The 22,384-nt window shown below is 46.9% G+C and overlaps 1 protein-coding gene and 4 non-coding genes across 5 annotated transcripts in view; 3 read left to right on the top strand and 2 right to left on the bottom strand.

Annotated features, from left to right (window-relative positions):
- VAC14 (VAC14 component of PIKFYVE complex) overlaps positions 1-22,384 on the top strand; it is a 137,871-nt gene that overhangs the window by 12,699 nt on the left and 102,788 nt on the right. The window contains exons 2-12 of the mRNA XM_036751805.1: positions 3,731-3,881; positions 4,179-4,346; positions 5,184-5,246; positions 5,737-5,844; positions 5,988-6,097; positions 6,523-6,629; positions 7,068-7,202; positions 8,756-8,908; positions 12,407-12,458; positions 17,898-18,042; positions 19,635-19,700. Coding sequence (XP_036607700.1) covers positions 3,731-3,881; positions 4,179-4,346; positions 5,184-5,246; positions 5,737-5,844; positions 5,988-6,097; positions 6,523-6,629; positions 7,068-7,202; positions 8,756-8,908; positions 12,407-12,458; positions 17,898-18,042; positions 19,635-19,700 — 1,258 coding nt within the window. The remainder of the gene's footprint in view (positions 1-3,730; positions 3,882-4,178; positions 4,347-5,183; positions 5,247-5,736; positions 5,845-5,987; positions 6,098-6,522; positions 6,630-7,067; positions 7,203-8,755; positions 8,909-12,406; positions 12,459-17,897; positions 18,043-19,634; positions 19,701-22,384) is intronic.
- On the bottom strand, positions 891-961 carry TRNAG-GCC. Its single transcript has one exon. It is a non-coding gene; the product is annotated as a tRNA-Gly (tRNA).
- TRNAG-GCC lies at positions 1,478-1,548 on the bottom strand. Its single transcript has one exon. It is a non-coding gene; the product is annotated as a tRNA-Gly (tRNA).
- Positions 10,512-10,582, top strand: TRNAG-GCC. The gene has a single exon. It is a non-coding gene; the product is annotated as a tRNA-Gly (tRNA).
- TRNAG-GCC lies at positions 10,912-10,982 on the top strand. Its single transcript has one exon. It is a non-coding gene; the product is annotated as a tRNA-Gly (tRNA).

The following is a 22,384-nucleotide window of genomic DNA, read 5'->3' as shown; positions in this document are numbered from 1 at the left end:
GAGCCAGACGGAAACTCAGAGGCCATCAAGTCTAGCCCCCTCATTTTACAGATGAGGAAACTGAGGTAGAAGTGGCAAAGCTGGGAATCCAGAGGCAGTGCTCTCCGGTGGATCAAGGGATACCCATTTCCTTTACCTAGTCCTGCCCCTTCCTCCCAAGTTCTTCTAAGCCAGCTCCTCAAACATGAATTACTGAGCCAAGGGGCTTATGGAGCCACATGTGGCATTGATTAGCCAGGCAAACCCTGTGATGATGACAGCATCCGGAGTCTGGTCCAGTATTAGCCTGTCCTGCTTTCCTTGAGAGAAACTAGAAACTAGGAGATGACTCAGAAAGGACCCTGGAGAGAATCAAGCTTAGATTTGGGAGACTCGGGCAGTAGGCTTCCTGAAGGGACCGAGGGGATGAAAATGGCCTTTGTTTCTGGGGTTGAGAAGGCCTCTGGGAGCCCGGCCAGCAGGGCATGGCTGCCATTTGGAGTAGCCTCACCTGTTGACTAGGGCTTTTCTTCCACCTGAGCCTTCCCTAAGACACAGGGCTGCTTTTACCGCCCCAGGTGTTTGTGCTGCTGCAGCTTGCCCTTCCTTGGCTTATCGGGAAGTGAGACTGCAGTGCCTGCCTGAGCATGTGGGGGAGGGCCAGAGTGACAGAGGAGTACGGGGTGCTAGAGTGCATCTCAGAGCCTGCCGAGACACTGGTGAACAGGACCCTTTCCCTGGTCCCCGCCAGTCAAGGACTTGGTGTTTCTGCACCTTCCTAGGAACTGATATTTACAACCCAAGGTAGAAGACATGCCGGGAAATAACTTTTTTCTGAGTATTTCATGCAGAACTAAACATCAGGTTCATCCTGTTAGGGTTTCTTTTAAAAAAAAAAAAAAGTTTGCTACTGCATTGGCCGGGAATCGAACCCGGGCCTCCCGCGTGGCAGGCGAGAATTCTACCACTGAACCACCAATGCTCCAGCTGTCAGCAGCTGTGCTAGCAGCGTTCTACAGCATCCACCTTGAGCCCCCTTGTGTATGTGCTGTTCACGGCACTCTTGTCCAGCTACCAGCAGCTGAAGAAGGTTTAGGGGCTAAGGTTTAGGGGGGGCGAAGTGTTTGCACATTTGTACATTAGGACTTCCAGATGTGTTGGGACAGAAACTAGAGTTAGACTCGCTCTTTCCCCAGGGTAAAAGGAAAACGTGAAGACTTGGGCATTTTTCCTGCCCCTCGTGTTCAGTACCATAAATTTCACGAGTCTGTCTGTGCACTGTTCACATTCTGAATTGGTTCCCAGTCCGGTGACAGAATGAGGAGTGTGGCAAGCATTCCTTTAGAAGTTAAAGATGTGAGTGAGGCTGTGGAATGGTCAGTATTTTTCCCATATGGAGTGTGTTTATATACTCACAGACTGAAGTGTGCAGTGATTCAAAAAAGCCCTTGTGTTCTGAAGGAGCAGCAGAACAGAGGGAGCCCAGGGAAAAAGCTGCTGCATTGGCCGGGAATCGAACCCGGGCCTCCCGCGTGGCAGGCGAGAATTCTACCACTGAACCACCAATGCTGTGCTAGGCAGCATCTGCAGTGCCTTCTCAACTCCTGCCCAGCAAACTCCAGGCTTTCTTACCTGACTGATCTGGCCCGTAGAAGGAGCAGGAGAAGTTGAAAGACAGATTTATTAGATGGGCCTGCTTGTTCTCAGCTTGGACTGAAAATCTTCCCTCGTTGCTATGGAAATTAACCAGATCCCAACATAAGTCTTCTCCAGTACTCACCCCACTGAGGGGAGATCTTTAGAGATTGCCAGGAATCTGAGAGCATTGTGAATGCTGGGCCCCCAGGAAGGGAAAGGGCCTACAAGGTCTGTAATTAGGGAGGTCATCCAGCTAGGTTGTTCCCTGGGGTTTACAGTTCTCCCTAGTTTGACCTGACTTAGCACTGGGTTTGAGTCATGTGAATGAGCTGGATAGAAGTACGTCCGTTTCCATGAATAGACAGTGCCGAAAGCTGACTGAATCTGCTCACGTAGATAGAGCTGATAGGCTTGGACCCTCTTCTGTTAACGTTTATTACCAAGCAGTCCTTGCCTCATTCTGATCACAGACCAGGTCTCAGAAGTAAACTGCCTAGGCTGTTCAGTAAGGCGGGATTTTAAAAGTGCACATCTCTGCGCTGATGGACTTTAAGGAACTCAATCCTGCCAACTCCAGGAAGTAAGCCAGATAGCAAATGCTCTCAGATTTCATTCATTCAGTGAATATTTATTAAATGCCTGCTGTGTTCCAGGCATGTAGGAGATAACAAAAACACAAATTGCCCTCAAAGAGGGCAATTTATTATAATTTATATTGGGGAAAACATGTGCACATATTCTGGGGATTGTCACTAATAATGGCGGGGAGGGCAGGGATACAGATAGGCTTCACCTAGGAGGTCGCACCTCAAGAAACAACAAGGACTCTGCAAGGACTGGGAGGCAGGAGAGAGAATACTATGTATAGGGAATAGCCCTGAGGCCAGTTTGTCTGGAAAGGTAGCTGGAGCCATACTGGAAAAGACTGGGCAAGCCGAACAGAAGGGTCTGTGCTTTTTTCTAGAGGTGATAGGGAGCTGGGCAGGGACATGATAAGGACAGTGTCTTAGGATAGCAGTTTCACAGGGAGGTGAATTAGGAGGCTGCACTGACAAGTAATGAGGGCATGAACGTGCGTGTGTGAGTAGACAGGAGGGAACAGACAGGAGATATAGTTGGAAGGTCAGAGCCATGAAGTTTAGAGGGTCTGAGGGAGAGGAATCATTGAGAAGGACTCCGCAGTTACAGACCCGATAGTTCTCCCTCAACAGTAATGGGGAGAGATGCTCTGTGTTGGGGACATGTTGAGTTAAGAGGCCAATGGCACATCCAGCTCAAAGTGTCCAGCAGGTGTTGGTGACGTGGAGCTGGAGCTCAGGGGAGAGAGAGGTGCTGCATACCTGGTCAGTCTAGTGCAATGTAGAGACAGAGGCTGTGCGTGAATCCAGAACCGGGGGGCATCTGCATAGGGACCAGCAGTTGAATTCATGGAAGTTGCTGAGATCAAGAGAGCATGTAGATGCTGTCCGCCTCCTGAAGGAAAGGTGATGGACTCAGTGCAGAGTGGAACATAGAAAGATAGATACATAGATACATAGATACACAGATACACACACTCTCCATATATATGACATGGCCAGTGCAGGAATTTATTTTACCTGATTTTGGTTTTCTTGCTTTCTCAGTGGGTGAGGAAGGTGAGGTATAAGGGAGAGAACATGCAGAAAGAGAGAAGGCTAATCAGAATGGAGCCCTAGATTATTTCATTTTACGTTAAGGGAAACTGGTGCAAGGTAGGGAAATGGCCAGAAAACTAGGAAAGAACCTAGACTTACCAACTCCCGATTCCCCTTTCTAAACTAGTCATCCTTCTTCTTTCACTAACCTGATCCAAAGTATGGAACTTTAGTATTGCAGTCCTTTTCCTGACTGCTTGGATTTTGTGTTGAACCAGAGCAAGCTGGCTTCAGATCCACTGCTTTGAACTTCCCGTGGGAGTGGATTTGGAGGCTTCCCTGGGCGTCATGCAGATCTGGGCTAGGGGTGGGATAGTGAGGAGAACAATCATGGGCATGGCCAGGACAGACCCTTGTGGGGAGGCTCTGCTCTCTGAGTGCTTCTGCTTCCAGACTAGCTTTTGCCTTACCACCCTGTCTCTCTCTTCTGTCCCTAGGCTAGTTCGAGAGTTTGTGGCCCAGAATAACACAGTACAAGTTAAGCATGTTATCCAGATTCTGTCCCAGGAGTTTGCTCTCTCTCAGCACCCCCACAGCCGGAAAGGGGGCCTTATCGGGCTGGCAGCCTGCTCCATTGCATTGGGCAAGGTAGGTCTGGGGAGTCTTCCAAATGTCCCCTAAGAAATGCAAAGCCCCAATCTTTCTGCATACCTACCTATATTCTCTATGTATTGGAACCATCAAGCATAGCTGAGTCACCATGCTCAGCCCCATGGTCGGTTCTAGGAGGCGGGTGTGCTACTTTGCAGACCCTAAACCAGATTCTTAAATTTTGCCCTTAGTTTTGTTCCTGAAAACTCCCATATCAAATAGGAGCTGAATGTAGATCTGTGGGAATTTGGAGTGCCTATTCATTCTTTGCTTGATCTCTCATACACCCACCAGGACTCTGGATTGTACTTGAAGGAGCTGATTGAGCCAGTGCTAACATGCTTCAATGATGCTGATAGCCGGCTGCGCTACTACGCCTGTGAAGCCCTGTACAATATTGTGAAAGTGGCCCGGGGCTCTGTGCTGCCCCACTTTGATGTGCTTTTTGATGGGCTGAGCAAGGTAAAGATTTCCCTTTCCTGTGGAGCTGGGGCTCTGGGCTATTGGGATGACTTGGTGACCTTGATTAAACCTTCTAGCTTTTGCTCTTGTGGAGGCCCTCCTTCTGTATGAAACCTTCGATCTCTCCTAGTAACATGCTAGGGGCAACTATGTGGCATGGTGGATAGAGTGCCAAGCCTGGAGTCAAGAAAACCTGAGTTCAAATACTAGCTGTGTGACCCCAGGCAAGTCACTTAAACCGTTTGCCTCAGTTTCCTCATGTGTAAAATCAGCTGGAGAAGGAAATGCAAACCACTGTAATGTCTTTGCCAAGAAAACCCCCAAATAGGGTCATGAAAAGTCAGACACAACTGAAAGTTGTGAAATGAAATGTGAAAATGACTGAACAGATCACATGCTGGCCTCCCGGCCTCCTTTATGTACCTTTCTTAGCAACTTGAAGGGCCTGCTGCATTGCTGCTGCTTCAGCCTTCAGACAGCCCTGTGGAGGCATTGGAGCCTGGCTCTGGCCCACTTTCCCAGAATTAAATGTTTTGGGGGAGGGAAGGAGTAGCATGGAGAGAGGCATAATATTCAATTTTGAAGCTGCACACAGCAGTAATTCGCAGTCCATGAAAGACAAGGGTGTTAAGCTTGGCCTCTGCTCCTTGCTGAGGTTTCATTTCACCTAACCCAGCTTCTTCTGCCCATCCCCAGGTTGTTCAGACACAGCTTCCAAAACTAAGAGACTCTTGAGTTTGCTGATTAGTGCAAAAGCCGCATTAGTCATTTTTTATTGCCATCTGCGTCTAGGAGGTTTGTAATGTGCTAAGCTTCTCCCATTTCCTTGCCTTCTAGTTGGCGGCTGATCCAGACCCCAATGTCAAAAGTGGCTCCGAGCTCCTGGACCGCCTCTTGAAGGTATTCACCATCGTGCCTGTCTGGCTGCCCCTCCTCCCCACACAGCACTCACGCCCTCATTTTCTTCCTCTCCTGTTTTGCCTTTCTTGGGTCATACATTCGCTTACCTCCCAGCTCTTTCTAGGGAAACATGCTAGTTTTATTAAATGCAAATCCTTCTTTGGTCTCCTAGGGGTTTGCTGTTTCCTTGTGTCACATACTTATTCCTACCTTTGGGCTTCCATCCCTCTCCTTTGGCATTATAGCTCCCAGGTGGTTTCCCTTGGAATCTCCTACACCCATTTGGTTCCCTTTGCTTTACCTCTTCTTTAGCCATTAGGGGAACTTGGCTTTTCCAGAATTGTAACAGAGCAGTCAGTATCAGCTACGCCTCTGTGTTCTGCTGACAGAATGCCTGGGCCCACTGGGTGTTCTGGGGAAAATGTGGAGAAGAAGGCTGATGTCTCACCCAAGTTCTGTCTCTGCATTTAATATCTGCTTTGGCCTACAGGACATTGTGACCGAAAACAACAAGTTTGACCTAGTGAGCTTCATCCCCTTGCTGCGTGAGAGGATTTATTCCAACAATCAGTATGCTCGGCAGTTCATCATCTCCTGGGTAAGTGTGGCCGCTCTGTACTGGCCTCCCCCAGTGACTGGTTGTGTGGACTCATGAGGTCATTGGCAGGGTAACTCCAGGAAGGCAACTCTTTTTAGTTCTTTGGAGATTGTGACTCTTCCATTTGCTTTCTTTTGGCTCAGATCCTGGTTCTCGAGTCTGTGCCTGATATTAACCTGTTAGATTACCTTCCTGAGATCCTTGATGGGCTCTTCCCCATCCTGGGAGACAACAGCAAAGAAATACGGAAAATGTGAGTCCCATGTGTGAACAGTCCAGTGGATGTCCTTGTGTGCATGCATGCGGAAGCAGCAGGAGAAGAGCAGCCCACTGTCCACAGGGCTTCCTCTTGTCGTCACCAATTGTTACACGGAGTAAATAGGACAGATAGGACCCTCTGTTCCCTAGAGACTCTGACTGGGTCACCTGTCCTCCAAAAGATCCCTGGCTTACTTAGTTTGGAAGGGGCTGAATGGTCATCTAGCTCATCCACCTTATTTTCCAGTTGAGGAGACTTAGGCTGAAGAAGGTTGAGTGATTATCCAAGGTCCCACAATTTGCAGCCAAATTAGAATCCCCCCCTGGCCTATCCCACTACCACCACCACAGTTGCCACAGACAAAACAGCCAGGAGTGGATGTGGCTGGCACTCACCTCTGCTTTCTGTCCTCCTGGCAGGTGTGAGGTAGCTCTTGGAGAATTCTTAAAAGAAATTAAGAAGAATCCCTCCAGTGTCAAGTTTGCTGAAATGGCCAACACGCTGGTGATTCACTGCCAGGACTCAGGTGAGTGTTGGAGGGTGGCAGCTTTGCAGCTGTGGGCTCTTCTCAGGGCTTGGTCCTTTTGCAGCTGTTTCTCTAGAACCTCTGGGATGTAAACAGGAGAGCAAACCCAGACTCTGGAGAGACTGTCAGGCACCTCGGAGGGTGGGAGGCTTCTTAAGAAAGAGAATAGCACCATTGTGGTGACCAAGATGGGGCCTGGTAGCCTGTGCTGGAGAGGAATTTGATGCTTGCCCATTTGTCCCTTCCTGGCGACATGTGCAGCATTGATGCACAAAGCTCCAGGGATTGCCGTTCTCACCTGAAAACCCAGCACGGGCTGTTCCCAGGTTTCCAGGATGAGCCAGAGTCTTCTCAACAAGGTTAGGAAGATCCTGGGGTTACTTTTCCCCTCACCTTTTGTCCATGGACTCAGCGTGCCTCTGATCCCTTCTCTTTTAGATGATCTGATTCAGCTCACAGCTATGTGCTGGATGAGGGAATTCATCCAGCTGGCCGGCCGAGTGATGTTGCCCTACTCCTCGGGGATCCTGACAGCCGTTTTGCCCTGCCTGGCCTATGATGACCGAAAGAAAAGTATCCTTAGCCTTTGGGCAGGAAAGATAAGACCAACCCTAGGAGGCGCTGAGAAGTTGGGGAATCTTTTTTTTCCACCTCTATCAGATATTACTCATTAGTTTCTATTTTTATTTTTATTTGATGCATCTTTTTTTAAAAAGTAATTTATTTTTAGTTTTCAGCATTCATTCCCACAAGATTTTGAATTCCAAATGTTCTCCCCTTCTCTCCCACCCCCCCCAAAGATGGCATGCATTCTGATTACCCCTTCCTTAAGTCTGCTCTCCCTTCTATCACCCCACTCCCTCTTGTCCCCTTCCCCCCCACTCTCTTGTGGGACAAGATAGTTTTCTATACCCCATTGCCTGTATATCTTATTTCGCAGTTGCATGTAAAAACAATTTATAACATTTGTTTTTAAAACTTTGAGTTCCAAATTCTCTCCCTTCTTCCCTCCCCACCCACTCTCATTGAGAAGGCAAGCAATTTAGTATAGGTTATATATGTGCCATTATGCAAAACACTTCCATAATAGTCATGTTGTGAAAGATTAACTGTGTTTCCCTCCCTCGTATCCCGCCTGCCATTTATTCTATTCTCTCCTTTGACCCTGTCCCTTTTCAAAAGTGTTTGCTCTTGACAACCCCCTCCACCAATCTGCTCTCCCTTCTATCATCCCCCCCTCTTATCCCCTTCCCCCCTACTTTCCTGTATGGTAAGATACCCAATTGAATGTGTATGTTTTTCCCTCCTCTGGTCAAATCTAATGAGAATAAGCTTCACTTATTCCCCCTCAAGTCCCCCCTCTTCCCCTCCATTGTAAAAGCTTTTTCTTGCCTCTTTTATGTGAGGTAATATACCCTACTCTGTCTCTCCCTTTCTCCTCCCAATATATTCCTCTCTCATCCCTTAATTTTATTTTTTAGATATTATCCCTTCATATTCAACTCATCCTGTGTCGTCTGTCTATCTATCTATCTATCTATCTATCTATCTATCTATCTATCTATCTATCTATTCCCTCCAGAAGTTGGGGACTCTTGGAAAACTCTTCATTAACTCCAGGCTACCCCTTCTAACTGAGATCAGTGTGTGACTAAATTTAAGAGTCTTTGTTGTCTCTGTTCAGTAGAAACAAAAGTGTTGTTGGGCTCACCTCCTGGGTGCTCTCCTTGGGATCCAAGACATGGAAATCAGTCTCACCCCTTGTCAGGGATCTAAGCAGTAAGCCAGTTAGTATAAGCGGGCAACCAGAAGAGGGTGTTGGCAAAAGAAACCAGAGCCATCCAGAGGATGTGGGGACTGAGCTGACCAAGGGGGAAGATGAGTCAGGCTATGTTGGCCTGTTGTTCAGTCTGTGCTGTGACCTTCATGTTTGAAGGACAACCTCAAGTTCATGTGATCGTAGACCTGGAACTCAGAGGGTCCTCAGAGGCCAGACAGTCCAGCCCCCTCATTTTACAGATGAGGAGGTTGGGACTTACATGAGGTTACACAGGGGTAGAGTAGGAGCCCAGCTTCTCTATTCTTCCAGCTAACTACCATGCTGCCCCTTACATCAGTCCAATCAGGCATCAAGGAGATGGCCAATGTGTGCAACCAGAGCCTGATGAAGCTGGTTACTCCTGAAGATGATGAGCCAGATGAACCGAGGCCCAGAGCCTTGGGACATCCAGAGACCAGCCCAGACGACTCGTTAGCCAAGCAGGAGGTGACCACCAATGGTGAGTGGTCCTGGGGAATTGAGATCCCAAGGGCTTGATTATTGGAATGACTATTGGGTATTCTGCCTCCGCAAGTCTTTGTCTGTGCCCTTCTCTCCTTTCACATGCCAGCACCTAGTTCAGGCCCTCATTACCTCTCACCTAGACTGTTGCCAGGGCCTCCTCCTGGGTCTCCCTGCCTCCAGTCTTTCCCGTTTCCACTCCATCCTCCCCATGGCTGGAACATGGGATGTTCCTCAAGCTTAGGTATGACCCCGGTCACTGTCCTGATCAGAAAACTCCAGTGGCTTCTACTTCTCTCTAGGCCCATATACAAACTCCTTTGTCCTTAGAAACCTGAATGGTACTTTCCTTCATCCACCAGTCCCGCCAAGTCAGCCTTCTCCCTGCTTCTCATACATCTCTTACCTCCATGGCTTTGCATGGACTGTCTCAAGTTCCTGGAGCACCACTTCTTTCATCCTTACCTTCACTTCGTGTGATACTTGGTTTTCTTCCAAACTCAGCCCATCTCTGTATCTGCAACTTTTTTTGACACCCCCCCCCACCCTCCAGCTTGCTGGTGCCTCCCACCACAAAATTCCCTCAGGTTTACTTGGCATGTGTCTTGTTTTTATGTATTCCAACTTCTTGTCTTTCTTGAGAGAATGTGAGTTCCTTGAGGATAAGGTCTGTTTCATGTTTGTCTTTGTATTCTCAGCACCTTAGGTACACAGTAGGTGCCTAATAAGTAATTGTTAATTGATTTCCTGGGGTAGGCTTTACCCACCCGGGGCCAGATCTGCTCTAGGATACTGACTGATAGCTGCTCCATCCAGGTCTAGTTCCTGGCTTCAGCTTCATTTTAGAAGGCAGCCTCCAAAGCTCCTTGGGATTTGCCCAAGAGGTGACTCTTGTGGGAAGAGCAGAGAAGTGTCTAGGCCAGAGTAGAGTGCAGGCCGGCCTTTGCCTTGGCCCCCCATGTCTGGGAGTGCCCAGGGCTTCTGCAGGCATGGTTGGGGTGGGAGGCTTATGAGGGCCGTAGACCTCTCCTGAACCATTCTTAAGTCACCTTGGGCACCACCCCGACTGTCCTGGGCCTTGGAAAGGGACTTCAGGAAGTGAAGCTGCTTCTTTCTTCTTGTAAACTTAGCTGCTTTTTCTCACTTTGCACTAATTTGCATAGACCACTAGAAGATGTTAAAAGCTTAACAATTTCATAACTGTTGGATTAGCACTGTTATTTGTGGTGAAGGAGGATCCATTAGCTCTGGGGCCCTGGAACTCTTTGGAACTCTTCTTAAAACCAGAAAGCAGAGAATGAATTCCTTTCTAGCTTCCCAGTGTCCTCAAAACTGAGCAGACTACCGGGGGACCTGAAGGGATTCCACAATTTAGAATTAGTTTATGTCTGTTCTCAGACTCTTTGTTTTTAACACGATCAGAAAGCCATAGTTGCATGTAGTCTCAAGACATGCCTGTTATGTGGCACTGAGCAGAATGGAACACGAGAGGCCTCTGAGTGTCATGTTACCGTGATGGAGTGTCATGTTACAGTGATGCTGCCTGCCACTGGGAGTGGAGCTGAACAAAACAGCTGGAGGCAGATCCGAGCACAGCTGGAGCATTGGTGGTTCAGTGGTAGAATTCTCGCCTGCCACGCGGGAGGCCCGGGTTCGATTCCCGGCCAATGCAGCAGCAAACTTTTGAAAGAATTTCTTAAAACCCGGTTTCTTTTTTTTTCCTCTCTCTCTCTCTTAACCTGTCATCAATGTGGCACTCTAAAGATATTTTCTGTCAGTGACCTGAGTAGTTTTTTGAGGGAAGATTTTGGGAATCTTAAATTTTTCTTGTCCGCCTTCAGCCACATAGCGTCTTTGGATGGCTATCCCACAGCCTGAGAGTGAGTTAGCTCCCCTTCTCCCAGGTGGAGCTGGGTCCAGCCCAGAGGGAAGAAAGTGCTGAATGAGAGGAATGAGACTGCAAGGACATGGCAGCTATTAGAAGTCTTTCTGCCAGCAGGAGCATTGGTGGTTCAGTGGTAGAATTCTCGCCTGCCACGCGGGAGGCCCGGGTTCGATTCCCGGCCAATGCAGCTAATTTATCTTTTAAAAGAAATTCCTCCACATTCTTCAAGCAGCTGCATTCCAACCATAGCATTACTCTAACCACACAAGCTGAACAGTTTGAGTTCTCATTTTAATGCCCTATAAATGGTGTTATGGCAGCTAGGAGCTCAGTTCATAATCATTCCCTAGGTGTGGCTCCTCTGTGGGCTCTCAGCCCAGTATGGTAACTCTCCCTTGAAGCTCTCACCTACCAAAGCTGCCTGGAAGATACCATACGTGTATAGTAGGCTCTAAGGGCTAGTTGAATTAATGAAATGAGGCTCAGAGAAAGGTGTTGACTGAAGGTCATCAATCAGTAGCAAACCTAGAAAAAAAATGTTGTCATCTAGATCCTCCAGCTTCCTCTTGATACTTAACTTATTGAATAAGATAGTCATCCTGATGAAGAAGAGGCCACTGGGTGAGAAATCTTGCTGGAGTTTCTCTTTGTTGACTAAACCTTCCCTTTGAGAGTTGAGTTCCCAAACTGTAGCCTCCTAAGACCATGAGAGAGATCAAGTCTCTCTGCCAAAGCAGAGGAAGACCTGCTTATGTAAAGAATGCAAACCACACTACCCCATTTTAGACCATTCTGAGTGTGTTCACCCACAGAGACAAGGATTTTATTTTCTCCTCCTTTAGACTTTAAGGGAACTCAGTGCATTGCATTTGAGTTAACACTTGGTACATTTGAATTCCAGTAGAGCCCCAAAACACAGGCATTCTCTTACCTAAAGTTCACTGTAATTAGATTCCATTTATGTCAGAATAGCTCAAAATGTCACCTGTCTTTTTTCAGACAGATCAAGCTCTACCAGGACTCACTTCTTCCCCTTTTCTGCTTTGTAAAGTATTGTCATCCTGAATTTCAGCCAGAATCCTAAAGAGAGGGCTCTCCAGCTCCTCAGTACCTAAAAAGTCATAACCATATGACAAAGGGGAAAAAATGTTAGGATTTCTAATGTTATTCCTTTCACCTTGAGTGCTGAAAATCAATTTTGGATGATGGTTTGGTTTATTATATCAAGAAAGAATGAGCTGATTGGCTAAATATTAGTAAACGGATTTGAGCTAGCCAGCAGACCGAGGAGGAATTGAGGGGGCATAGATTTTGTAGTGAATCTGTCCTTCAGAGACCACAGGCCCCACTTGAAATTCTCCAAGCCTACTCAGCACTTGGCCTAACACCAGCCTGGAGAGAATACTGTGGCCCCAGGCTTGAAACCATCCATTGTCCCAGTGTGTCAGAGAAGTAAGTAAGGAGCCACCAGAATCACAGCTGACAGTGTCCTCTTTCCCCTTTCTGTAAAGACACTCATTGTGAACTTGGTATATCTTTGGGCTGTGTCCTTTATTTCTGAGGGATCGTTTTTCTTCAAGCTAATGGGTCTGTTCCTGTCCCTGTTTCCAGGCTGCTTAGATGCTTCTTGTGACTCCAGCTTCAGTGTCTTTACGCCAGCTAGGTAAGTCATTTGTGCCACTGGAAGGTCTTTGCAGGAAGGGCGGTAGCCTGGGAAGACAACCCAGAACCTCATTCATTCATCAGGGCATTTGTTAGCAGCTGGGGTGTCAGAAGAGGAATAAGGGGTATGCCTCACACAAAAAGGTTTGAAGAAAATGGGGTAAAGTATCAGAGAATCCTAGATCTCGGGCTGGAAAAGACCTTAGAGGCCATTAAGTCACCCGCCGCCCCCCATCCTCATTTTGCAGATGAGTTAATGGGCCAAAGGCTGTGCTAAACTTCTGATACCACTGCACTATGTTTCCTGAAGGAAGGCCCCTGTAGAACATGGTCAGAAGCTCCCAAACTGCCATAAGTGTGGGAGCACCAAGGGGACACACCAGAGCAAGTGGAAGTGCTGGGTTAGAGGCTGCAGGAACTCAAGTCTCCTAATGTTCCTCAGTGACCACCCAAGTGGCCTCGGGATTTCCTATGACTAAAAAGGATCTTGGGTAGAGGCTATGGCAGTATGGCAGGATCAACACACGGTGGCAGTGTTGCCACAATGTTTCTTCTGGGCTCCCTACCATTGGGAATGGCTTGAAGTAAATGTGTTTTTCTTCTTTGAGAAATGTATGAAATTCACTGGGGTATGAGAGGCCCCTTGGAGGGATTGTTCCACTCCCATCCCACCCCAGGCAGAGTACAGGGTCTGCTCTGACAGCCGGAGGAATGGCATCTTGTGTGGAATGAACAGCTTTGCAAAGGACTTTTCATTCTTCCACTGGGCCTTGGCTCTGCCCTGCAGAAGTCATGTGTGACAAGAAGAGGCTTTCCTTCCCTGACTCTTAGTATGTGTCCCACGTTGACTAGTTAGGCCAGTAAACTCCAGCAAAATCAGATCCGGTGTTGAAGACTGACACCAGAAACCACTTGACCTTCCCTGCTATTTGTATTGAAAGTTCTTCTCCAGGACTGGGCCCTAGCTCCTAAACAATCCACTCTCCAGTATTGGTCTTCCTTTTCCACATGTGTCGAGCTTTTGCCCGTAGTAAGTATAGGACCTGAGCCATGCTAGTGATGTGTGGAAACTGCTGGTAATTTTTTGTAGTCATCTAAACCAGACACGCCTTTCACGAGCTTGCTGTCCCAGAGGTCACCCCTTCTTTGGGTGGTTAGCTGAGGGTGATTGGTTCTGTTCAAAAAGCATTTTAGACACTTGGGACAGAAAGAACACTGATAAAATGGTCTGTGCCCACAAAGACTTTACGTTTTATTAGGGGACACTGTGCATCCGCAAGTATAACGTGAGGGAAATTGAAGGAGAGAACAGAACAGTGGCAGGAATCAGAAAAGCCTTCTTGCAGGAGGGGACCCCTGAGCAAAGCCCTGAGGGAAGACAAGGATTTTGAGAAATAGCTGAAGAGGGCTGGTGTAGATGTGCAGAGATGGGTGATGCAGGGTGGTGCACATGGTCCAGTTTACCTGGTAGCTAGAGCTCATGAAGAGGAGGAGTGTGAAAGAAGACTGGGAAGAGGGGGAGGCTGATTGTGGGAGATGTTCAAGGCATGAGGTCCTAGAAGCAATGGGGATCTCCTGGAAGCTTTCAGACCAGGAGACTGATGGGCCTTAACCTGTGCCTTGGGGAAGTTATTTGGGCGTGAAAGTGGAGAGTGAATTAGAAAGGGGAAAGAGTAGAAGCAGAGAAACCTCGTACTCCCATTAGCACAAAGCTGCAGAGTGTCTCCCTTGGAAGGGACCTCAGCACTCATCTCACCCAGCTCATAAGAGGGTAGACTCTTAGCAGATTGTTATTTTTCAGGCTCTGGATAGCTGCAAGATCATTTCTAAACTTGCTGGCTCGGTCGATTGTTCATTAAACCTCCACAGTTGCCTCATGTTCCATACTAGCAAACGCAATCCTGTTACTTGGCAGGAAAGCATCTCGGTTGGTTTAGCCCCCTCTTAACTGGTCACTTCCAAGTTGGCGTAGGGCAGCAGAGCATGTTTCCCTTCTTTGCCTTTCCCTGTGGATCCAGAGCTCCTGACTTCTTATTTTGACTCTAGCTGTCACTGGCCAGAAAAATGAGAGCTCAGGACAAAAGTAGGAAGAAAGGTCTGGGAAGTCAGGGGATTTGGGCCTTGCCAGAGTCAGAAGCTTGTTTTATACCCTCTGGGGATTAAGGGACAGGCACCTTCCATGGAGCAGAGGGTAAAGTGGCAGATTCTCCTAAGCAGTTTTAAATGAGTGCCCAGTCACATCTTTATGGGGAGCTTGGGATTATTGATGCCTCTTCATGCTCAAGCTCTTGACCCAGGTGGTAGACGAGTTGTAAAGACTCAGTAAAAATTCATTTGTGCTAATAAATCTAAGGCACATGATGGCATTTCACTGACCTCCACACTTACTCCCACAAAGGCTCAGGCTTTCCTGAATCAGGTCTAGGAAAAAAGACATTTTAAGTCAGGGGTGAACCAGAGTGGCCTGTCCCCTCCATCTGGCCAGAATCCCAGAAGGTGAGGTCCACCAATAACTCAAAAACAGGCCAATCAAATTGGATCCAGGATCCAGTCTGTGCACTCTGCAAAAACAGCTCCTGCCGCTGGGCAGCCCCTGCATGGAAGTGGCCGGCCCAAAGGCAACTATGACCCGCACCCCAGTCTCCTCTCCTGGCCTGACTCCTGCAGGGCAGCATCCCTGCTGCCTCTCAACCTGCCTAGGGCCAACTTCCTTCATCCCTGGGGAGCCTAAAGAAAAGAAGCCCAGAACGAAGTGTCTCCTGGCCAGCAGAGTGACTCCCAGACTTGCTGAGGGAGGGCCACTTCAAAGTCTCAGAGATACATGCCTACACCTGTGGGGATACATTGCTCTGGCTGGTATTTTCAGGAAAGTCAATGGGGTAAATGTGAACTGTACTGTTGTAAGCCTCCCTCCTGCATAGGCCAGCCAAGCTTCCGAAATAAAGAAGCAGAGAAGGACAGTAAGAAGCTATGACTAGAGCATGTGCCTCACCTGGACACTGGGCCTTTTTACCTGTGCTAGATACAGACATCATTCCTGCCAGCCGCCAAGAGCTAGCTTTTAACTCTGCTAGACCTGGTGTCTCAGGGTCTGTACTGAGCTCTATGGCACAGCGTGTACTTAGCTTGGAGGGTTGGAAATAGCAGGGACTGTTTTTACTCCAGTTGACTTTCTTTGCAATTTCTAGCAGAAAAGTATGTTTCTGATCTACCCTCTTCCCAGGACCCTCTGGGGCTGGCTACATAGGGGCGCTGTGTATTTCACAGCAGCTATACTACAAGAAGGCAAATAGAGAGGATCCCTTGGTGTGGCTCTTCTCATCCTTCTTCAGGTTGGGATGCCGAGCTGATAGTCACTCTTCTCCTACGTATTCTCTGAGACTGACCCTTTAGGTAGGGGGAAAGGGGACCCTTCCCTTAGCAGGTCCAAGGCAGAGTAGCTCCTGGTGTTCTGCCATCTGAAGTTCAGATATTGGTTAAAACAAGGTTTCAACTCTAGGGCAGTTGCATCTGCTGAGAACAGAATTATGTTTTACTGCTCATTAGATGTGCATAAAGTGCCACAGAGGACATCTGAACACCTGTACCTTTCCCCTGCCCTTGCCGAGAAGGCCAAGTAGTCAAGCACTTGTGCCTTGCCAGTAAGAAACAGAAGCACCAAATCGTGGATCCCCTAGGCCCAGGAGCAGAGTGCTGGATCAGGTGCTCGGGAAAGCCACGCAGCAGTTTCTGGTGTCACATACTGGCCCACGGGTCCCAGGAGGCTTTCAGGATAATAAGATTCTGCTGGCAGTAAGAAAAGGACTTAATGGGAAGTGCCTAAGAGCCACAGGAGGGACTCGGAGTTGTTTGCTTAGACCAGCCAAGTTGGAGACAGGTCACAGCTTCAAGATGTCACAAAGATAAACTCTGCCTGTGGAGAAGAGAGAAGCCAAAATCAGAATGAAATCCAAGAAACTGAGTCCTGTTGCACAGGACATTTACGAGTCCCTAGGAGAGAGTCTGGAACCTAGAGCCTCAGCACAAACTCTCTCCTGTGGAATCTGATGAGAGAAGCTAAGCAGCTTTATGCCCATGTCTGTGATATGAGGCTGCCAAGGCATTTGGGGACTTTGGACTCTCAGACACCAGTACCAGCCAGAAGTAACACTTGGGTAAGACCATTTCCATTGGGGCAAAATCTCATTGCAAGAGTAAGAACCCAATTCAGGGCCCGACTTTCTGTTCTATACTGCAGATCACATACCCAAACCATCATGTGACCATCATGGGGATGAGGCCGCCTGCCTTTGCCCCTGTAATGAGCATCATGGGGAACATAGAACCGTATTAGCCAGCAATTCCATTTGAAAATCACAGAGTGAGAGTGTGCCCTTTAGGAATTTGCATCAGGTGAGCTTCAGAGAGGCTTGGGGCAAATTAGAAAGGTGCAGCTGCTGAGTTCCTGGTATATGTGAATAATTCAGCATCTTAGAAATACCATTTTCTCCAGGCAGCCATCTTCACTGCCATGTGTGGGTCTGTAGGAAATGCCACATTGTGGGGGGTATTTGGGAAGTCACCTTGCTAGCAGATGCCATGTTGAGATTGCAGAGAATAGCCTCTGCCCCCAAAGCCTGTTTCCCTTCTTTGGAGTAATGGCTCTCAAAGCACAGATCCAGGTTACTACCTGTTGTAGCAAAAAGTGCCAAGATACCAGAAGACCCATGTTCATATCTCAGTTCCAAAGCTTCATAACTCAATTTCTTTTTGCCTCACATTGCTTATCTTTAAAATAGAAGTAATGATATTTGCATGCCCACCTTATAAAGTTGTGAAAAAAGTACTTTGGCAGCCTGAAAGTGCTATAGAAGTTTAAACTATTAGTATTATTGCTTTTTAAGAGAACCCTCTGACTGGGAGGAAAAGTGTGTTGGCCTGAATCCCAAGAAAACCCAAGAATTTACGTCCCTGGTGGGTGCTAAGCAGAGGCTTTTGTTCAGCTGCCTCTTCATCAGAAAAATGGAGCAAGGCAGAGGTATTTTCAAGCCCTTAATTCTCACTTTCTTGACACTGTTCTACTGCAATCTGGACTGAAGGGACAGAGTGGCAGGATGACTCTGACCCATCGTTGAGTGGAGGCCCTTTGAATGGTATGTGGGAAGTTTCATTTGACTGGTGCTGGGGAAAGGAAGAAGTCCCTGGACCCAACGGCCTGGCCCTTCTGCCCAGAAGAGCAAGTTCCAAGTCTTTCCTGGAAATTGGCAGTGGACAGAAGAAGAATGGAAAGGGACATCCTTGTGAAACATGGTGACATGCTGCTGCTCACTCTCCGGGTCCTATGGGTGGCTGGGCACGGGCTTCACTTTGCATCTCTTAGGGGCCAGGTCAGAACCTGGGTTGGGGAGCAGTTTGATTTGGAGGCTGTGGCTCAGCTCTGTCTTCCTCCTCTTGTATGCAGCGCTGAAGGGCTACCAGTGACGTTGAACCTTGATGAGATCATGCAGGTGCTAAACTGCCATCTCCATGACCCCGCCATTGGGATGATGACCAGGATCGCTGTCCTAAAGTGGCTCTACCATTTGTATATCAAGACTCCCCGGAAGGTAAGCCAGGGGCCCTCCCAGACCAGCAGGATGACACCGCCAGGGCTTTTCTCTAATACATACCCAGCAGCATTTTCACCCACTTCCCCACTTGTTCAGGGCTCGCAGATACTGGTGAGCAAAGGAGTGATGAGTGCTCAGAATGAGAATTGTGGGTAGTAAGGAGGAGGAGAGCCTGTTGTGTGGGGGCCACTTCAGAATTAGCCCTGGAGAATAGGGACATGATTTCTAAGCTGGCCCATACTCTGGGGATAGGGTTAACTTCACAAGGGCCTATTGCCTGCTCTCCCTTCCACCCCCACCTCCATTTTGTTTTCTTTTTTTTTTTTAAATTTATTTTCTGTTTGGAAATGGAAACTCAGCATAATTTTGAAACTAAAAAACTGTTTATTACACAAGATTTTAAAATCTGGTGAAGTTTGAGGCTTCTCTTAAAGAGTTAACTCTTAAGAGCTCTCAGGTGCTTACCAAATAGAAAAGCACCCTACAGATCCCACAACAAAAAAATTCTACACATTCACTGGGCATTTTAAAACGCTAAAATTGAAAATATATCCTTGACTAAAGCTTGGTTGGGAGTTCCTCCTCCCCTCCAAAGAAGGCATATTTCAATAAAATAGGCAGCTATTTTGTCTTCGGGGCAACTGGTGGCCTAGTGGGTAGAGTGTTGGGCCTGGAGTGAGGAAGTCCTGAGTTCCAACACACACACACACACACACACACACACACACACACACACACACACACACTCACTCTCCCTCTCTCTCTCTCTCACCCACAATGGGCAATTCACTTAATCTTTGTCTCAATTATCACAACTGTAAAATGGGGTTAATGAGATAATATTTATAAAAAGCACTTAGCACAGTATCAGGCACATAGTAGGTGCTACATAAATGCTTATTCTTCCTTCCCTTTCTTTAAATCACTCAAAAACCATTTATTAAGTGGCTGCTGTGTGCCAAGTACTCAAGAAAAAGGGAAGCACATAAATGTCAGTGGGATCTTTTAAATGTGATAAATATGTCCTTGGAAAGACTTGCTACTTGCCAAGTCATTTTTAGCCATACATCAAACATGACCTCATAAGCAAAATTCTAAAATCTTAGAATAAAAAACCCCAGTTACCATTTATGTATAATATATAGTGTTATTTAGTGTAGCTAAATGAGAAGGAAATTTTATGCAACTTGTATAAGTTTTATCAAAAGTCAAACCAATATGATATACTCTAGATTATATTAGCAAATTTACTTGAATTCTATTTTTGGTAAAATGAATTATTGAAGAGTCATATTTTTGGTTAAGTCAAATACTGATCACAATTTTGTACTGTTAACCTTAATGTATTTTAGCATCACACCAGAATGTGATTTGTTGCCATTTCTTTATACTACAACCAAGTTTCACACCCCTTTTCCTAAGCTGACTACAATAATTAGGAATTTTAGCACTTTTCTTCTGTAAAAATCCCTTTCCTCTTCATAAAACTCTGAAATGAAAGGCTTTTAATATACTAAAACTGGAACTCCTGTTTTTCCTCTCTGCATATTAAATTTCAGGTAAATTAGTAACATGTTTTTCTTTTCCAGATGTTCCGACATACAGACAACCTTTTTCCCATCCTACTTCGGACCTTGTCAGATGAATCAGATGAGGTAAGATGACTTAAATAATTTATATCACTAGATGTTGAGCTTTCTTGTCTTTTAGTATGGAATCTTGGGGTTAAGAGAAAGCTACTATGTCCATTTTCACCTGTTCTCACACCCAGACCAAGAAGTTGTGACCCAATAATCATTGTCCTTATGTTGACCACATGAATGGACCAAGAGCATCTTCTAAAAAAAATTTTTTTTATTGATACTTTTTTAAAAAATATTACCCAATATTTCCCACTGTTTCTATCCCTTTGCAGAGAGCCATCTCTTATGATAAAGAAAAAAAGACAAAACATTTTTAGTAATAAAACAGTTAGGTATTCTGTGGTATAGAAATATATAGTGACTTGATTTATGGTGCCGGTGGAGTACCTCAGGCCTTTTCTGAACATTCTATAGGATAGTATGTGAGTGTGGAAGACCTCTTGGAAAAGAGCTCTGGAATGACTATCTCTTGAGGAGGCTTAGGGGCTTAGAATATTTGGCTTAAGCCTTCCTTTGCCTGGTGTCTTGGACTTGCTAGCTCATAGGGAAGAGATAAAAACAGTCTTGATAATAAGCTTCTTTGTGTAGAACAGGGTAATCATTTGAATTAGAGTCTAAGCTCCTTTTGGGCAGGGATCATCTCGTATCTCCAGTGCCTGACACATAGGTGCTGAGTAAATACTTGTTGATAATAAGATGATCAGGAGAAACAGTAGCCAAGCTACTTCTTGAGCTCTTGATGCAGTCTTGCTGATGACTGTGTGCCAGAGTTGGGTTGGGGAAGTCTTTCATTTGGGATGGTGTTGCCTTTCTCTGAAGGGAGCAAGGGTTCAGATAAGAATGCACATTCAGATGGGCTTGGCCTTTCTTGACTGTTCTGTACAAGCTTTCTGCTGACTTCCGGTTTGATATCTGTTATCTGTAACTGCCTCTTAGACATTGAGTGCATCCAAAACTGACCTCATTCTTGTTGCCCCCAAAACCTCCCCTCTTCCTAACTTCCCTCTTACTATTGAGGGCACCACTATTCTCCCAGTTACCTAGGTGTCCACCTCAGTTTCCCTCTCCTAGCCCTCCACATCCAAGTTGTTGCCAAGTCCTGTCAATTCTGCTTTCACAGCAGCTCTTGAATACACCCCCTTTTCACTTCTGATGTTGCTGCCAGGCAGGTACAGGCCTGGATTATTGCAATAGCCTGCTGCTGGGCCTGCCTGCCCCAAGTTTCTCCCACTCTCCAGCCCATCCTCCATTCAGCTGCCAAGTTAATCTTAAAGCTCAGGACTCCTCCTCATGTCAGACGTATTTACTAAACTCCAGTGCTTCCCAATTCACCTTCAGGATCAAATATAAAATACTTTGTTTGGCTTTTAAAGCCCTTCCTAACCTGGTTGCTTCCTCCCTCTTCAGTCTTCTTACTGCCCTCCACGTGTTGTCCAGTACAGGCCTCCTTTTTGTTCTCATACAAGCCTCTTGAGAATGTGTGCACAGTCCCTGACTCTGCACAGCCTAGAGCTCTCTGCTTCCTGGTCTCTGCCCTTTGGCTTCCTGCAAGTCTTAGCAAGAAGCCTTTCACAGTCGGTAATCTCCGCACCTTACTTCTGAGAATATTGCCAGTTTATTCTGTGTGCATTAGAATAGGAACCTCTTGGCCAAGATGGCGGCTGGAAAGCAGGGACTTGCGTGAGATCCCCACCAAGTCCCTCCAAAAACCTATAAAAAATGGCTCTGAACCAATTCTAGAACTGCAGAACCCACAAAATAGCAGAGGGAAGCAGGGCTCCAGCCCAGGACAGCCTGGATGGTCACTGGGTGAGGTCTATCACACATGGAGCTGGGAGCTGGTTGCTGAACAGAGCCCAGTGTGGGTAGCGGCAGGACCAACCAGACCAGGAGCCGGGTGGAACAGGCCCTAGCACCCTGAATCACTGAGCTGTGGCAGGTACCAGACTTCTCAACCCACAAACACCAAAGATAACAGAGAAGGTTAGTGGGAAAAGCTGTGGGTAGTGAAAGGAGTTCGCGGTTGGGCCACCGCCCCAGGGGCAGGGGAGGTGGTGCAGCTCTGAGGACAGAACTATAGCTACAGTTCCTTCCAGCTCCAGGCCCACCTGGTGGGAGCAGTTAAGTGGCTGATCAGAGCAGGAGTGCAGAACCTGCTTAAGATCTGAGTCAAGTCCGGGTTGGTGGCTCTTGGGGAAGGAGGAGTGCTGGTGTGGCAGAGCTGGCTGTGTAGAAATAGCTCTGAAATCAATAGCGCATCCCCTCAAGCTTGAAACAAAGTACTCTTTACTCTACAAGCAGTCATACCCCGACGAAAAACTCAAGGGTCAAGTAAGTTGGCTGGGAACATGGCCAGGCAGCGAAAATAGACTCAGATTCAGTCTCAGACTTTGGAATCTTTCTTTGGTGACAAAGAAGACCAAAACATACAGCCAGAAGAAGTCAACAAAGTCAAAGAGCCTACATCAAAAGCCTCCAAGAAAAACATGAACTGGTCTCAGGCCGTGGAAGAGCTCAAAAAGGAGTGGGAAAAGCAAGTTAGAGAAGTAGAGGAAACATTGGGAAGAGAAATAAGAGTGATGTGAGAAAACCATGAAAAACAAGTCAATGACTTGCTAAAGGAGATCCAAAAAAATACTGAAAAAAAATATTGAAGAAAACAACACCTTAAAAAATAGACTAACTCAAATGGCAAA

This window comes from Trichosurus vulpecula, chromosome 3, assembly GCF_011100635.1.
Source record: "Trichosurus vulpecula isolate mTriVul1 chromosome 3, mTriVul1.pri, whole genome shotgun sequence".
NCBI classification, from domain to species: Eukaryota; Metazoa; Chordata; class Mammalia; order Diprotodontia; family Phalangeridae; genus Trichosurus; species Trichosurus vulpecula.
Note: the sequence above shows the minus strand (reverse complement) of the source record. Positions and strands in the feature narration are given on the sequence as shown.